At 43.6% G+C, this 12,187-nt stretch overlaps 1 protein-coding gene across 2 annotated transcripts; it reads right to left on the bottom strand.

The window, feature by feature from the left end:
* Positions 1–696: 696 nt before the first annotated feature.
* On the bottom strand, positions 697–9,269 carry LOC123127542 (polyadenylate-binding protein RBP47). 2 transcript variants are annotated; one of them, XM_044547276.1, is made up of 7 exons: positions 8,819–9,269; positions 7,391–7,844; positions 6,877–6,932; positions 6,643–6,773; positions 6,431–6,527; positions 2,544–2,596; positions 697–1,168 (listed from the first exon to the last, which is right to left on the bottom strand). In XM_044547276.1, the coding sequence occupies exons 1-7, from the start codon at positions 9,179–9,181 to the stop codon at positions 1,021–1,023; spliced, it is 1,302 nt and encodes a 433-aa protein (XP_044403211.1). In that variant the 5' UTR covers positions 9,182–9,269; the 3' UTR covers positions 697–1,020. The 2 variants fall into 2 exon arrangements, with proteins under 2 accessions (XP_044403211.1, XP_044403212.1); XM_044547277.1 differs by lacking the exon at positions 2,544–2,596 and having other exon boundaries at positions 8,819–9,268.
* Positions 9,270–12,187: the final 2,918 nt, after the last annotated feature.

Consider the following 12,187-nt stretch of genomic DNA (forward strand, 5'->3'; position numbering starts at 1 on the left):
TCATCTACGGTCGAAGCTTTTCTATCAAATGGTTGCAGCTTTTTTCTTTGTAGCAGCCTTGGTTAATGCTTTCTCTATCGTTTCGGGTTGAAGCTTTTCATCAAGGGTTGTAGCATTTTATGTCGACGGTTGTAGCACTCCGCCATGGCAATGACTGCTTGCAGCTTTTGATGTATCTGGTTGAAGCTTTTTTCATCTTGGTTTGAAGCATTTTGGTTAAACGGTTGTAGCATGAGGGCATGCGGCAGGTTCTGCAATGCCTCCGCCATGTCTGCAGCGCGAGCGCCGCCGTCCTCGCAGCTCGCCGTTCACCATGCTCGCCATCCATGATGGCAGCTCTCCTGGGCACGGGTTGCAGCAAGCCACGACGCGCCGTCCTCGCAGCTCGCCGTTCACCATGCTCGCCATCCATGATGGCAGCTCGCCGTTCACCATGCTCGCCATCCATGATGGCAGCTCTCCTGGGCACGGGTTGCAGCAGGCCACGACGCGGTTCCAGCTTCCGCCGGGGCCGGCGAGCGAGGACGGCGAACGGCGACGGGGACGGCCGGCGCGGGTGGCCACCGGCGATGAGGACGGCCGGCGGGGGCGGCGAACGGCGACGGCCACCTGAGATAGAGACCGGCGAGATGAAATAGAGAGAGAGGAAGCAGCGCAGCCGCGTGGGGCGTTAATGGCGAGCAATTTGTGGGCCGATGAGAAGGGGATCGCACAGGTCGCGCGCGACCGGCCGAGTGGTTCGGCCGGTGCGCCGGCCCCAATCGTTTCCCGTAGTTTTATTAGCAAGTCAAAATTTCTTACAACAATACGAATAACTCAAACTCTTCATTGTCTACAAGCCTTGCTTTAGGTTCTACTAGCAACACAAATCTGCAGACATCACATTCATATACCTGTCTCTCTCGCCCACTTTTATGGCCATCTATAATATGTCATCGTACGATACTGTGCTTACTGGACCAAAACCTCGTTTTCTACTGGAGTTGGGAGGAAACAGAGACTACCTCTAGCATCAGCTCACTAGTTGCTGGTTACCGTAGAAAGGGTAGGCTCCATAAGCCGCAGCATACACGTTTGCGTGAGGAACTGGCGACGCGTAGCCATATCCACCGTAGAAAGGCGTGCCATAGTACATGCCATTCCGCCGATGCCCAGAATCACCCCTAGACTGCAAAAACATTAAGATTTTTGTGAGACCAAGTAACAATTGCAAGAAATAAAATCCTTTTTCCAAAACACTTGGTAGGTATAATCATCCACTCTTAAGAATATTCAACTGATAATGGGTAAGCCTGTCAGAGTATAAAACTGATGGTAAATTAAAAGCTGGCTGAGGACCCATACAAAACAGCTCATAGAGGTTTTAGGAAGGCTAGCTACGCGACATGGAGGGGATACATGTTGCCAGACAATTGCACACCATGAAAAAAGGACTCACATATCAACATGTTCAAATAATCAATAGACGATATCACAACCTCTTTGATCTTGTTTCGTGGAAATAATGGCAATCTTGCATGTGTGTTCACTGTTTCTGAACAAACTCGCGATCGGAGTTTAGCAGAACACAACAATCAACGAAACCAAATGAGAAAATGCATGCCCAAAACCCTACATCAATTGATTCGTCCAATTTCCAACTTCCAAGGGTAACTTGGGTAACACGGTTAAATGCTTAAGCTATAATTCTAAATTTGTATTAACTACTAGACCTGTCTAGGCAGGCATCCTCTTGAGCTTTTCAAAGAAGAATAAACATATTTTCACTGAAGCTAGAGCCCTTCTCGATTTTCTACAGTTATGGATTGTAGAGGAGCCGAAGCCCATAAGCTCGAGCTGAAGAGCAGCCAAACAGGTCATGATGTCTCTACATAAAGACTGTACAGATAATTGTGTTGTTGTCCAATGAATTTATGTAGTCAGAATTACACAGTTCGACACTAGAATATGCAAGGAACAGACTGATAGAAATATCGCGTCTGGAGAAGTATAGGACCCAAAGTCGTAGAGCTAACTACATAGGTGAGCATAATGGAACCGTTCGGTTCACCACTCAAGAGAACAGACTCCAACCATTACCACGGGTCAATGCTATGGTTGCCAGATATACATGGTGGTAATGTCGGCCCATGTGCCTCCCACCCATTACTGTAGCGTGTGTGAGGGCATGTGGCATATACAGCCGTTGCCGTGTGTGTGTAGGGGCATCTGTGTAATACTGTATCAAACTGAATCTTCCCAACTCAGGACCTCTTACTTCATCTTCCTCCACAAGTTTCCCCAATTCCTCTCCACGGTGGCCGATTCATTTCTCCAATTTGTCCCCTAAATTACTAGCAAAAGGTCTCCTTTGGACCCAACAACGCATGGAAGTTCAGGGAGATAAACACAAGTCTAAAAAAGTGTTTCTAGTGGGCAACCAAGGTGTTTCTGGAACTTCAGTCATATATGCATGAGCCGGTTTCTTGCTGCAGTAGTCACAAACTTTGATTCAAATATTTTGGGCTTCCAAAGTGTTGGAAAAGGTGGGAGAAGTGGCATACCAGCTCAAAATCCAGCAAATACCATCCTGTTGTCCATGTCTCCTTCCCCAAACCTGCAAAACCACCTGAAGACATCGAACCGGCTTCTAAATCTCTACACTATGATCAATCTTTGGTGAGTTCACCCAAACCTGCCCAAGTTCTCCAAACTCGGCTTGTCAAAGTTGGAGGCCATAACCGCAAGCAGTACAAGATTGCATGGAGTGGTCTTCCTACATCCATGGCTACCTCAGAGTGGGCAAGCGTGCTATCGGAGTTACCTTCAGCTTGAGGTCAAGATCTCTTTTAAGGAAGGGGGACTGCTACGGCTGCTATATCTACATGGGTGGTATTACAGCCTAGTTGCCTCCAGCCCATTACTGTAGCATGTGCGAGGCCCTGTAGCATCTATAGCTGCTGCCATGTGTGTGTAGGGGTATCAATGAATTATATTGAATCTTCCAACTCGAGACCTCTTGCTTCATATTCCTCCCCAAGTTTCCCCGGTTCCTCTCTGCATCACCTCACATGACGTAAGGGAGTGCTACTGGTATGTAGTAAATAAAGTGAGACCACTTAGAGGACTAGTGGATAGGGACAATACGACACTACAATGCATAGTACAAACAACATGCTTTCAAGAATGCAAGTAGATAGTTCACCAATATCCAAAAAACATTAGTCATGCATGCAGGTATTGTGCTACATCAAAGGGGGGTAACTAGATCACACCACATGCGTTGTTGCAGGAATTGGCTGCAATATATTTCAATTGAGATTTGGTTGCATGGAACATGCACTTGGATTAATAATTTGAGAGCTGATACTGAAATGATTTATTGTATAGTTATAAAATATTCGCTGAATGTAAATAGCATAATAGAACGGAAAGCCTTTTCCGCATGCACAGTCGATGTTGAGGTGGGCTTTTTCTCATGCATGGTTGCAAGTTCAGGTGGCATGCGTGCATGTTGAGAAAAATAAATTAGTGGGGATCGCCTATAAGTTATATAGGATATAGTTAGTCTCCCTCCGTCTGCTTGAAGTGCCCTTCAACCCAAGTGGCGTAACAGCATCATGACTACACCCGCATGAAGAGAAGGGGCGGACTAACTATTCATAGTTAGCCATACTTCCTACCTAGTGACCACAATGGATTGTATCCACTTCTATAGAGTTAGAGAACCTAATATTTGTGGTTGGCGGATGTGTTTCTTCTGCTCCAATAATGACTATGCATACCCTTCACACATGGCCATTTTATATGACACAAGGAAAGAAGGCATTGCTACCTCTATTTGTAAATAGATAGCATTCCTAGAAGGTGTGCAATCAAACTTTCCTATGTTTGATTCATTACATATAATAATATACTAATATTGGCCACATGAATATAATTTTTTTATATTTCTTCATGAGAACCCACTTCAAGCGTGACCAAAAACCAGTTTGGTTTCATGCCTGGGAGGTCGACCATGGAAGCCATTTTCTTGGTACGACAGCTTATGGAGAGATATAGGGAGCAAAAGAAGGACTTGCATATGGTGTTCATTGACTTGGAGAAGGCCTATGATAAGATACCGCGGAATGTCATGTGGTGGGCCTTGGAGGAACACAAAGTCCCAGCAAAGTACATTACCCTCATCAAGGACATGTACGATAATGTTGTGACAAGTGTTCGAACAAGTGATGTCGACACTGATGACTTCCCGATTAAGATAGGACTGCATCAGGGGTCAGCTTTGAGCCCTTATCTTTTTGCATTGGTGATGGATGAGGTCACAAGGGATATACAAGGAGATATCCCATGGTGTATGCTCTTTGCGGATGATGTGGTGCTAGTTGACGATAGTCGGGCGGGGGTAAATAGGAAGTTAGAGTTATGGAGACAAACCTTGGAATCGAAAGGGTTTAGGCTTAGTAGGACTAAAACCGAGTACATGATGTGCGGTTTTAGTACTACTAGGTGTGAGGAGGAGGAGGTTAGCCTTGATGGTCAGGTGGTACCTCGGAAGGACACCTTTCGGTATTTGGGGTCAATGCTGCAGGAGGATGGGGGTATTGATGAAGATGTGAACCATCGGATCAAAGCCGGATGGATGAAGTGGCGCCAAGCTTCTGGCATTCTCTGTGACAAGAGAGTGCCACAAAAGCTAAAAGGCAAGTTCTACAGGACGGCGGTTCGACCCGCAATGTTGTATGGCGCTGAGTGTTGGCCGACTAAAAGGCGACATGTTCAACAGTTAGGTGTGGCGGAGATGCGTATGTTGAGATGGATGTGTGGCCACACGAGGAAGGATCGAGTCCGGAATGATGATATACGAGATAGAGTTGGGGTAGCACCAATTGAAGAGAAGCTTGTCCAACATCGTCTGAGATGGTTTGGGCATATCCAGCGCAGGCCTCCAGAAGCTCCAGTGCATAGCGGATGGCTAAAGCGTGCGGAGAATGTCAAGAGAGGGCGGGGTAGACCGAATTTGACATGGGAGGAGTCAGTTAAGAGAGACCTGAAGGATTGGGGTATCACCAAAGAGCTAGCTATGGACAGGGGTGCATGGAAGCTTGCTATCCATGTGCCAGAGCCATGAGTTGGTTGCGAGATCTTATGGGTTTCACCTCTAGCCTACCCCAACTTGCTTGGGACTAAAGGCTTTGTTGTTGTTGTTGTTGTTTAGAACCCACTTGTGGTTGGGTTGTTAGGAGGGTGTGGTCGGACCCCCTTACCCACAGGGATCAAACCCTAGGTTCATATCTCATTTAGGAGGAATATTCCCCCAATGGGAGGCAACATTCCCACCGAATCTTGAATCTCCACAACTCCAACCATCCATCAGTAGACTTTGTGTGTGTCTGTGTGTTGTGTGGTGGTGGTGTGCGTGTTGCACCTATATTGTACTAGCTGTTCTCAACAAAATCATGAGATTTTTCATGGACTTCTTTTCATAATATAGTAATTACATTTTTATACTAAGATGCATACAAGAAATTCATGAGCAAAGTTGCATGTTAGAGACCGAGACACATCAAACCCAACATCTATTTATGAATGTGACTACTACGTATGGTTATTTAGTGTTACTTTTGGTCGTGTTGCTTGACCTGGCCTAAAGCCAAATAATTAAGATAAAACTGGATTGCATTATAATTAGATAACTTAGACTGAGTGATATCCTTTAGCACCCATTGAGATCCTCAAGGAACAAACACACAAGGAGATTTACTCAAACCACAATCTCACTAGCCACATGGGCATGGCTAGAGCTAGGCCATGATACCACCCAAGCCCAAGGTTACAGGACATAGACTACAGCTTATCATATGTTCACAAAAGCTTGTTATCTCAAGCAGCATAGCATGCATAGAGAAAATTACCATGGCCAAATGTCAAACACTATTACTTTCCTTTAAAAATGAGCAAAAAAGTGAGAAATAACACCCAAAAGAAACTACTTTCCAATTGAGTTGTGTAGAACACATGCAATGATACAAATGCAAGTACAAAAAATTTGCCAACCATAAACAGCATGTAGAAAATATCTATTTTATGATTTAGACTTATAGATTGTATCCTACACTGGTGTAATAAATGCAAATTTCCTTCCGAGCATATAAGCCTTGGTTGCGGGAGTTAATGTACAACCCCACAACTTGCAATTCAAGTTCTCATTGACGCAAATGTGGGTTCCTATATATATTGTAGGGGTCCCCCTTGCAGTTATCTTGAAAAAAATCCATTGTCCAATGTGCATGCAGATTTACAGTGCGTTAAACACAAATTTCGGTTGTCCATGCAGATTTACAACTGTGCATTAATCCAACATTGAAGAAGACGGTCACAGAAAGTTGACGATATGTTAATCTAGCGAGATAAATTAAAATATATAATAACAGTCTAGAATAATTCAAACCTGTTTGCTTGCTGGACTGCGGCCCCAAGAAAGACGAACTGCCTGCTTCCCGATTGTTGATCCACTCAACCCTTGTAATGCTTCTTCCGCATCAGCTCTACCAACACGAAGTATTCATTTTCACAATTTCAAATATTCCAACAAGAACCAATAAATATTTAAGCATCCAACAATTTCTCGTAAGGATCTATAGGAACATCTTGGTAAAATACCTGTTGACAAATTGAACAAAACCGCATTGTTTCCCAACAGGAATTTTGACAGAAGCAACATCACCATATTTCGCAAATGCTTTCCTTAGTTCATCTTCACTAACGTTGGGGTCAAGCCCGCCAACATATACCTACAACAATAACTGATATGATACTGCGCCCATTTTACACATAAGAATCTTGGAAGATTTATTTTTAGAGAAAGAGATTGTCCACTAGGAAACAAGCACATACTGTCCTGTTAGTCGAGTCACCATCTGATTGTGTTGGTGGAGAGGTGCCAGAATCACCTGCAAATACAATAATCATAGAAAATAAAAAATATGTCAAGGCAAGTAAGTCATAAACTGATACTTAGGTTCAGCAAAGGCACTAGTCAGCCAGCAGCTTAGCTGGCAGACCAACGCCTACCGCTATTTAGACGGGCCTAGGTGACTGCCTTGGCAGGATAATAGTCTAGGTGGGAGACAGGAGAGTGTTGGCTAAGTAAAAAATCAAACCTACAATACTTTTGCATATGAGAACTATATAAGTATGATACTGTGATACTAATGTCCCACCCACCCACAAAGCTCCATATATCTGAGGTTGGTGTTCGAATATAAGCACTCATGATGAAAATGAGTCCAGACTAAACATGCCATAAAACGTTACTGATTATTTGGAAATTTCAGAAATTACAGAAGGATAGGTCAGGCACATGATACCAAACATGTTATTCAAAACAACTGTGAAGTGATGGAAATACCTGAAGTTCTTCTAGGAGTTGCAGGTCCAATGCGAATTGGCCGAGTGGAGCAATACACACCATTCATTTCAGTCATAGCATGAGTTCTATCAATATCATCTCCAAACCTAACAAATCCATAGCCCCTAGAACGGCCCGTGTTTGCATCAATAATAACTTTAGCTCCTTTCACAGAACGATATTTGTTAGCAAAAAGTTCCATCAACATGTCATCAGTAACATCAATAGCTAGATCACCAACAAAAATTGAGTGATCAGAAGCAAGTTCAGAGCGTTTTTCTCCAACACTATATGATGCCCAATTTAACTTAAAAGCTCGGTCAGTATTAGGCATTACATGACCAGCAAAATTCTGAAGTGCTTTCTCTGCTGATGCATGGGAACAGAACTCTACAAAACCATAACCCTCAGAAACTCCGGAATGTCTATTGCGGATAACTTTAATCGTCACCACCTACAGAACAGATAGGTTGCAGAGAATGACAATTAGCAACACATGTGAAACATGCTAATTTAACAGAGAAGCGATGCTTCATAACATGTTCTTTTCACTTGTTAAATTCAAGAAAAAAACACTTATGTTTTTAAGTTTCTATTACTACCTCCAATCCATATTAATTGACGCTTAAGTTGTACTAAAGTAATACTCCCTCTGTACCGAAATAGTTGTCGCTCGAGTAGCTTTGACGCTTAAGTTGTACTAAAGTAATCCAGCGACAACTATTTCGGTACAGAGGGAGTATATAGCTGTAGGGCCTTTCCCGCTTGTTTTTGTTTCAGAAAAGGGTAAGTATTACCGCATCCACTGCCATTTCTTCCGACAATGAACTGTTCCACAGAAAGCATGGCCAATAATTTAAAGGTTTCAGAGTTACAATAAATGAGAGCTAATGGTCCTGGCAAGTGCAAACACGTGTGCGCAAAGGAGAGTTATAAAAAAATGTGAGATCAGCATCTACGAGAAAGCTGGTTACTGTTTCTGGTATAGCCCTCCCAGTCTTCAATCACATATCCCTAACAAATCGTAATGTGTTCCATCTTTCCTCCAAACTACCCGAGTGTAAACTCCAAACTTGACGCCTTTACCCTCTTACTAACAAAAATTATACAGAAACTCGCACTTGACTTCGAATTATGCAACAATTCGCCACCAATATGACCAATTTTATTGTCTGTTGCACACTTGCACGACTACTGCATGGAATGGCCTCAAAGTTTGCGCCTTTAGCAACTATTGAACCAACAGTACGAAAAGAAAATACAGCGTTGTAATTACCATGCAATTTTTAACCACAAAAATAGTTGGCTATCTCGATTGCAACACAATATTGACAAAGCAGCGAATTGATAAAGGACAAACATAACAGGATTTGAGAGATCCGGCACGGATAAGGCTGGATCGGATAAGCGAGCTCGGGAAGACCTAACCTCGCCGCTGTGGCCGAAGCAGCTGTGGAGATAGTTCTCGTCCATCCAGTACTGGAGGTCGCCGACCCAGATCGTCCGGTTCTCGTCACCTCCGTTCCCGCCGGATCCAGCCGATGGCGGAGGCGGCGTCACCGATGCCTGCGGCGCGAAATGCTTCACATACTGCGGTGTGGGAGGGGGCGGCGCGGCCACCATAGGCGGCGGCGGCGGCGGGTAAGGAAGTACCACCCACCGCGGCTGGGGCATGTGGTGGTGAGGGTGCGGGTGCCCGTGACCGTGCGGTACTTGTGGGCCATGGGCATGGGGATGTGGGTGCGGCGCAGCTGCCACCGGAGCATCGGTTGTCGCGGCCGCCATCTGCATCGCCGACGCCACCGCTGTGAGGAGCAGGAGAAGAGAGAGGCTCGCGAGGAAGTGGAGGCGGAAAGGGAGGGACCTCGTTGCTGAGGGTGAGGCTACACCTATATAGGGCGTTAGGAACGGATCCGGGCCGTCAGATCTAGGATTTCGCTGGTGGCTGTGGCCGTCTGATGTGCTGTTGCGAGTGACTGACGCGTGGGACCAGTGTGAGTTTGCGGTTTTAGGGAAGGGAGTTGCGCAATACTGCTACTTCCGTGGGATTCGATGGTTGGGAATGTGCGGCTCAAGTTTTGCCATATTTCGGCAAACAACTTAACACCGCCTTTGAATGTCTTCATTGAAACCATGGAAATTAAGGCCCTGTTTGATTCATATAAGTCCTAAGACTTTTATTAGTCCCAACTTATAAGTCCCAAGTTGTCTCTATCTATTTGGTTCCTGGGACTTATAAGTCTTTATAAGACCATATTACAACTATAAGTCTCTATAAGTCCCTTCTTAAGAGTCTTATTTCATAAGTCCCTAATGCCACTTTAAGTCCCTATAAGTCCCTCCTGTTTGGTTTAGATGGGACTTATAGGGATCTTTTTAAGTCCCTAGACCAATAAGTCTCTGGAAACAAACACCCTCTGAATTAGTATTTCAGTGGCAGCAATGCGTAGAGGCAATTTAGTCCGTTTTGGCTCCCACGTAAAACTCCCTCCCACAATTCGGAGGCCTGCCGCTCCGAATTCGACCAAAATCACTTGCTCCCGCAAAACATACCATTTCACCCTCGCGACCACGAACAGAAGGAAAAAAGAAAAGGGAGAGAAGACAGTGTAGAAAGGTATTAGATGCAACTCAATTGTATTCATTGGAGCCGGTAACAATATATATAGGAGATGTCTTGCTGACAATCCAACTAACCGTACCATATCTCTAGGAGTCAATCTATACAAGGCTAGATATCATAGAAAGATCAATTGGAGATAGATACAGATATGTCATGTTCAGCACCCCCTCCCTATAGTCGAAGCGTCAGCGTCAGTGATGCAAAGACTGGAACGGAACTCCTGGAATGCAATGGTCGGCACCCCCTAATTTTACTTGGAGCTATATTTTTATTTGTCACATATCATGATTTTTGCTTGGAGCGTCTAATGCTTGTGATCCACGTTGGTATTCCCCCAAAGAGGAGAGGATGATGTAGCACATCAGAAGTAAGTATCATCCCTTAGTTATGAAACCAATGTTATCAGCCCAGTAGAAGAGTCAAGCAACATTATGTAAACAACACCTGCACACAAACAACAAAAACTTGCAACCCAACGCGTAAGAGGTGTTGTCAATCCCTCAACGGTATTGAGATGGATTAAATTGTATAGGTTTTGATAAATAGATCTAACAAAATATAAAATAAAATAAAATAATTGTAGCAAGGTATTTTTAGATTTAATATGATAGGAAATGGACCCGGGAACCATAGTTTTCACTAGAGGCTTCTCTCGAGAAAATAGCATACGATGGGTAAACAAATTACTGTTGGACAATTAATAGACAAGTGAATAATCATGATGATATCCAAGGCAATAATCATGTATATAAGCATTACGTCCGAGATTAGTAGACCGACTCCTGCCTGCATCTACTGCTATTACTCCACACATCAACGGCTATCCAGCATGCATCTAGTGTATTAAGTTGACGGAAAAATGGAGTAATGCGATAAGAACGATAACATGATGTAGACAAGATAAACTCACGTATGAATAAAACCCATCTTGTTACCCCTAATAGCAATGATACATGCGTGTCATGTCTCTTTCTGTTACTGAGATTGAGCATCGCAAGATCGAACCCATAATAAAGCACATTTTTCCATGGAAAGAAAAATCAATCTAGTTGACTAAACCAAACCAAAAATTTGGAGAAGAAATACGAGGCTATAAGAATCATGCATAAAAGAGTTCGACAAATACTCAAATAATATTCATGGATAGAACTAACCATAAACTCACAATTCATCGGATCCCAACAAACACACCACAAAAAAGAATTACATCAAATAGATATCCAAGAATATTGAGGAGAACATTGTATTGAAGATCAAAAAGAGAGAAGAAGCCATCTAGCTATTAACTATGGGCTCGTAGGTCTGTGGTAAACTACTCACGCATCATCGGAGGGGCAACAAGGATGATGAAGAACCCCTCAGTGATCGTTGCCCCCTCCAATAGAGTGCCAAAAAAGGCCTCTAGATTGGATCTCATGGTTCTGGAACTTGCGGCGGCGGAAAAAGTATTTCGTCAACTCCCCTAGGGTTTTGGGGATTTTAGAGTATTTATAGAGGCAGAGGTAGCCCGTGGGCCCCACTACACACCAGGGCACGTCGGAGGCCCCTTCTGCACCATGGTGCCTAGTAGGCCCAACGAGCGTCCTCTCGTGCCCTCTAGAAACTTCATGGGTGCCTTCCTGTCAGAAAAAAATCTCCAAAAAATTTCGTGGCATTTGGACTTCGTTTGGTATTGATATTCTGCAAAGTAAAAAACAAGCAAAAAACAACAATTGACATTGGGCACTATGTCAATAGGTTAGTCCCAAAAATGATATAAATTTACTAGTAAATGAATATAAAACATCCAAGATTGATAATATAACAGCATGGAACAATAAAAAATTATAGATACATTGGAGACGTATCAGCATCTCCAAACTTAATTCTTGCTCGTCCTTGAGTAGGTAAATGATAAAAACAGAATTTTTGACGTGGAATGCTGCCTAACATGTTCATCACATATTCTTTTCTTTTATAGCAAGGACATTTAGACTTTTAGACTATTCAAAACAATAGGTCTATAATTGACATAAGTACATTAATACTCAAGCATATCAATAAGCAATGATGACCCACAAGTATAGCGGATCAATTGTAGTCCTTTTGATAAGTACGAGTGTCGAACCCAACGAGGAGCAGAAGGAAATGACAAGCGGTTTTCGGCAAGGTATTTTCTGCATGCACTAGAATTA

Source organism: Triticum aestivum, chromosome 6A (assembly GCF_018294505.1).
Source record: "Triticum aestivum cultivar Chinese Spring chromosome 6A, IWGSC CS RefSeq v2.1, whole genome shotgun sequence".
Lineage (NCBI taxonomy): Eukaryota > Viridiplantae > Streptophyta > Magnoliopsida > Poales > Poaceae > Triticum > Triticum aestivum.

What these genes read in the sequence shown, in the direction of transcription:
- LOC123127542 (XM_044547276.1), bottom strand. Translation starts at nt 9,181, where the DNA reads ATGCAGATGGCGGCCGCGACAACCGATGCTCCGGTGGCAGCTGCGCCG. An exon ending in AACTCCTAGAAGAACTTCAG is followed by an intron (nt 6,933 to 7,390) that starts GTATTTCCATCA and finishes TTGTATTTGCAG; the next exon opens with GTGATTCTGGCACCTCTCCA. An exon ending in GTGACTCGACTAACAGGACA is followed by an intron (nt 6,774 to 6,876) that starts GTATGTGCTTGT and finishes TTATTGTTGTAG; the next exon opens with GTATATGTTGGCGGGCTTGA.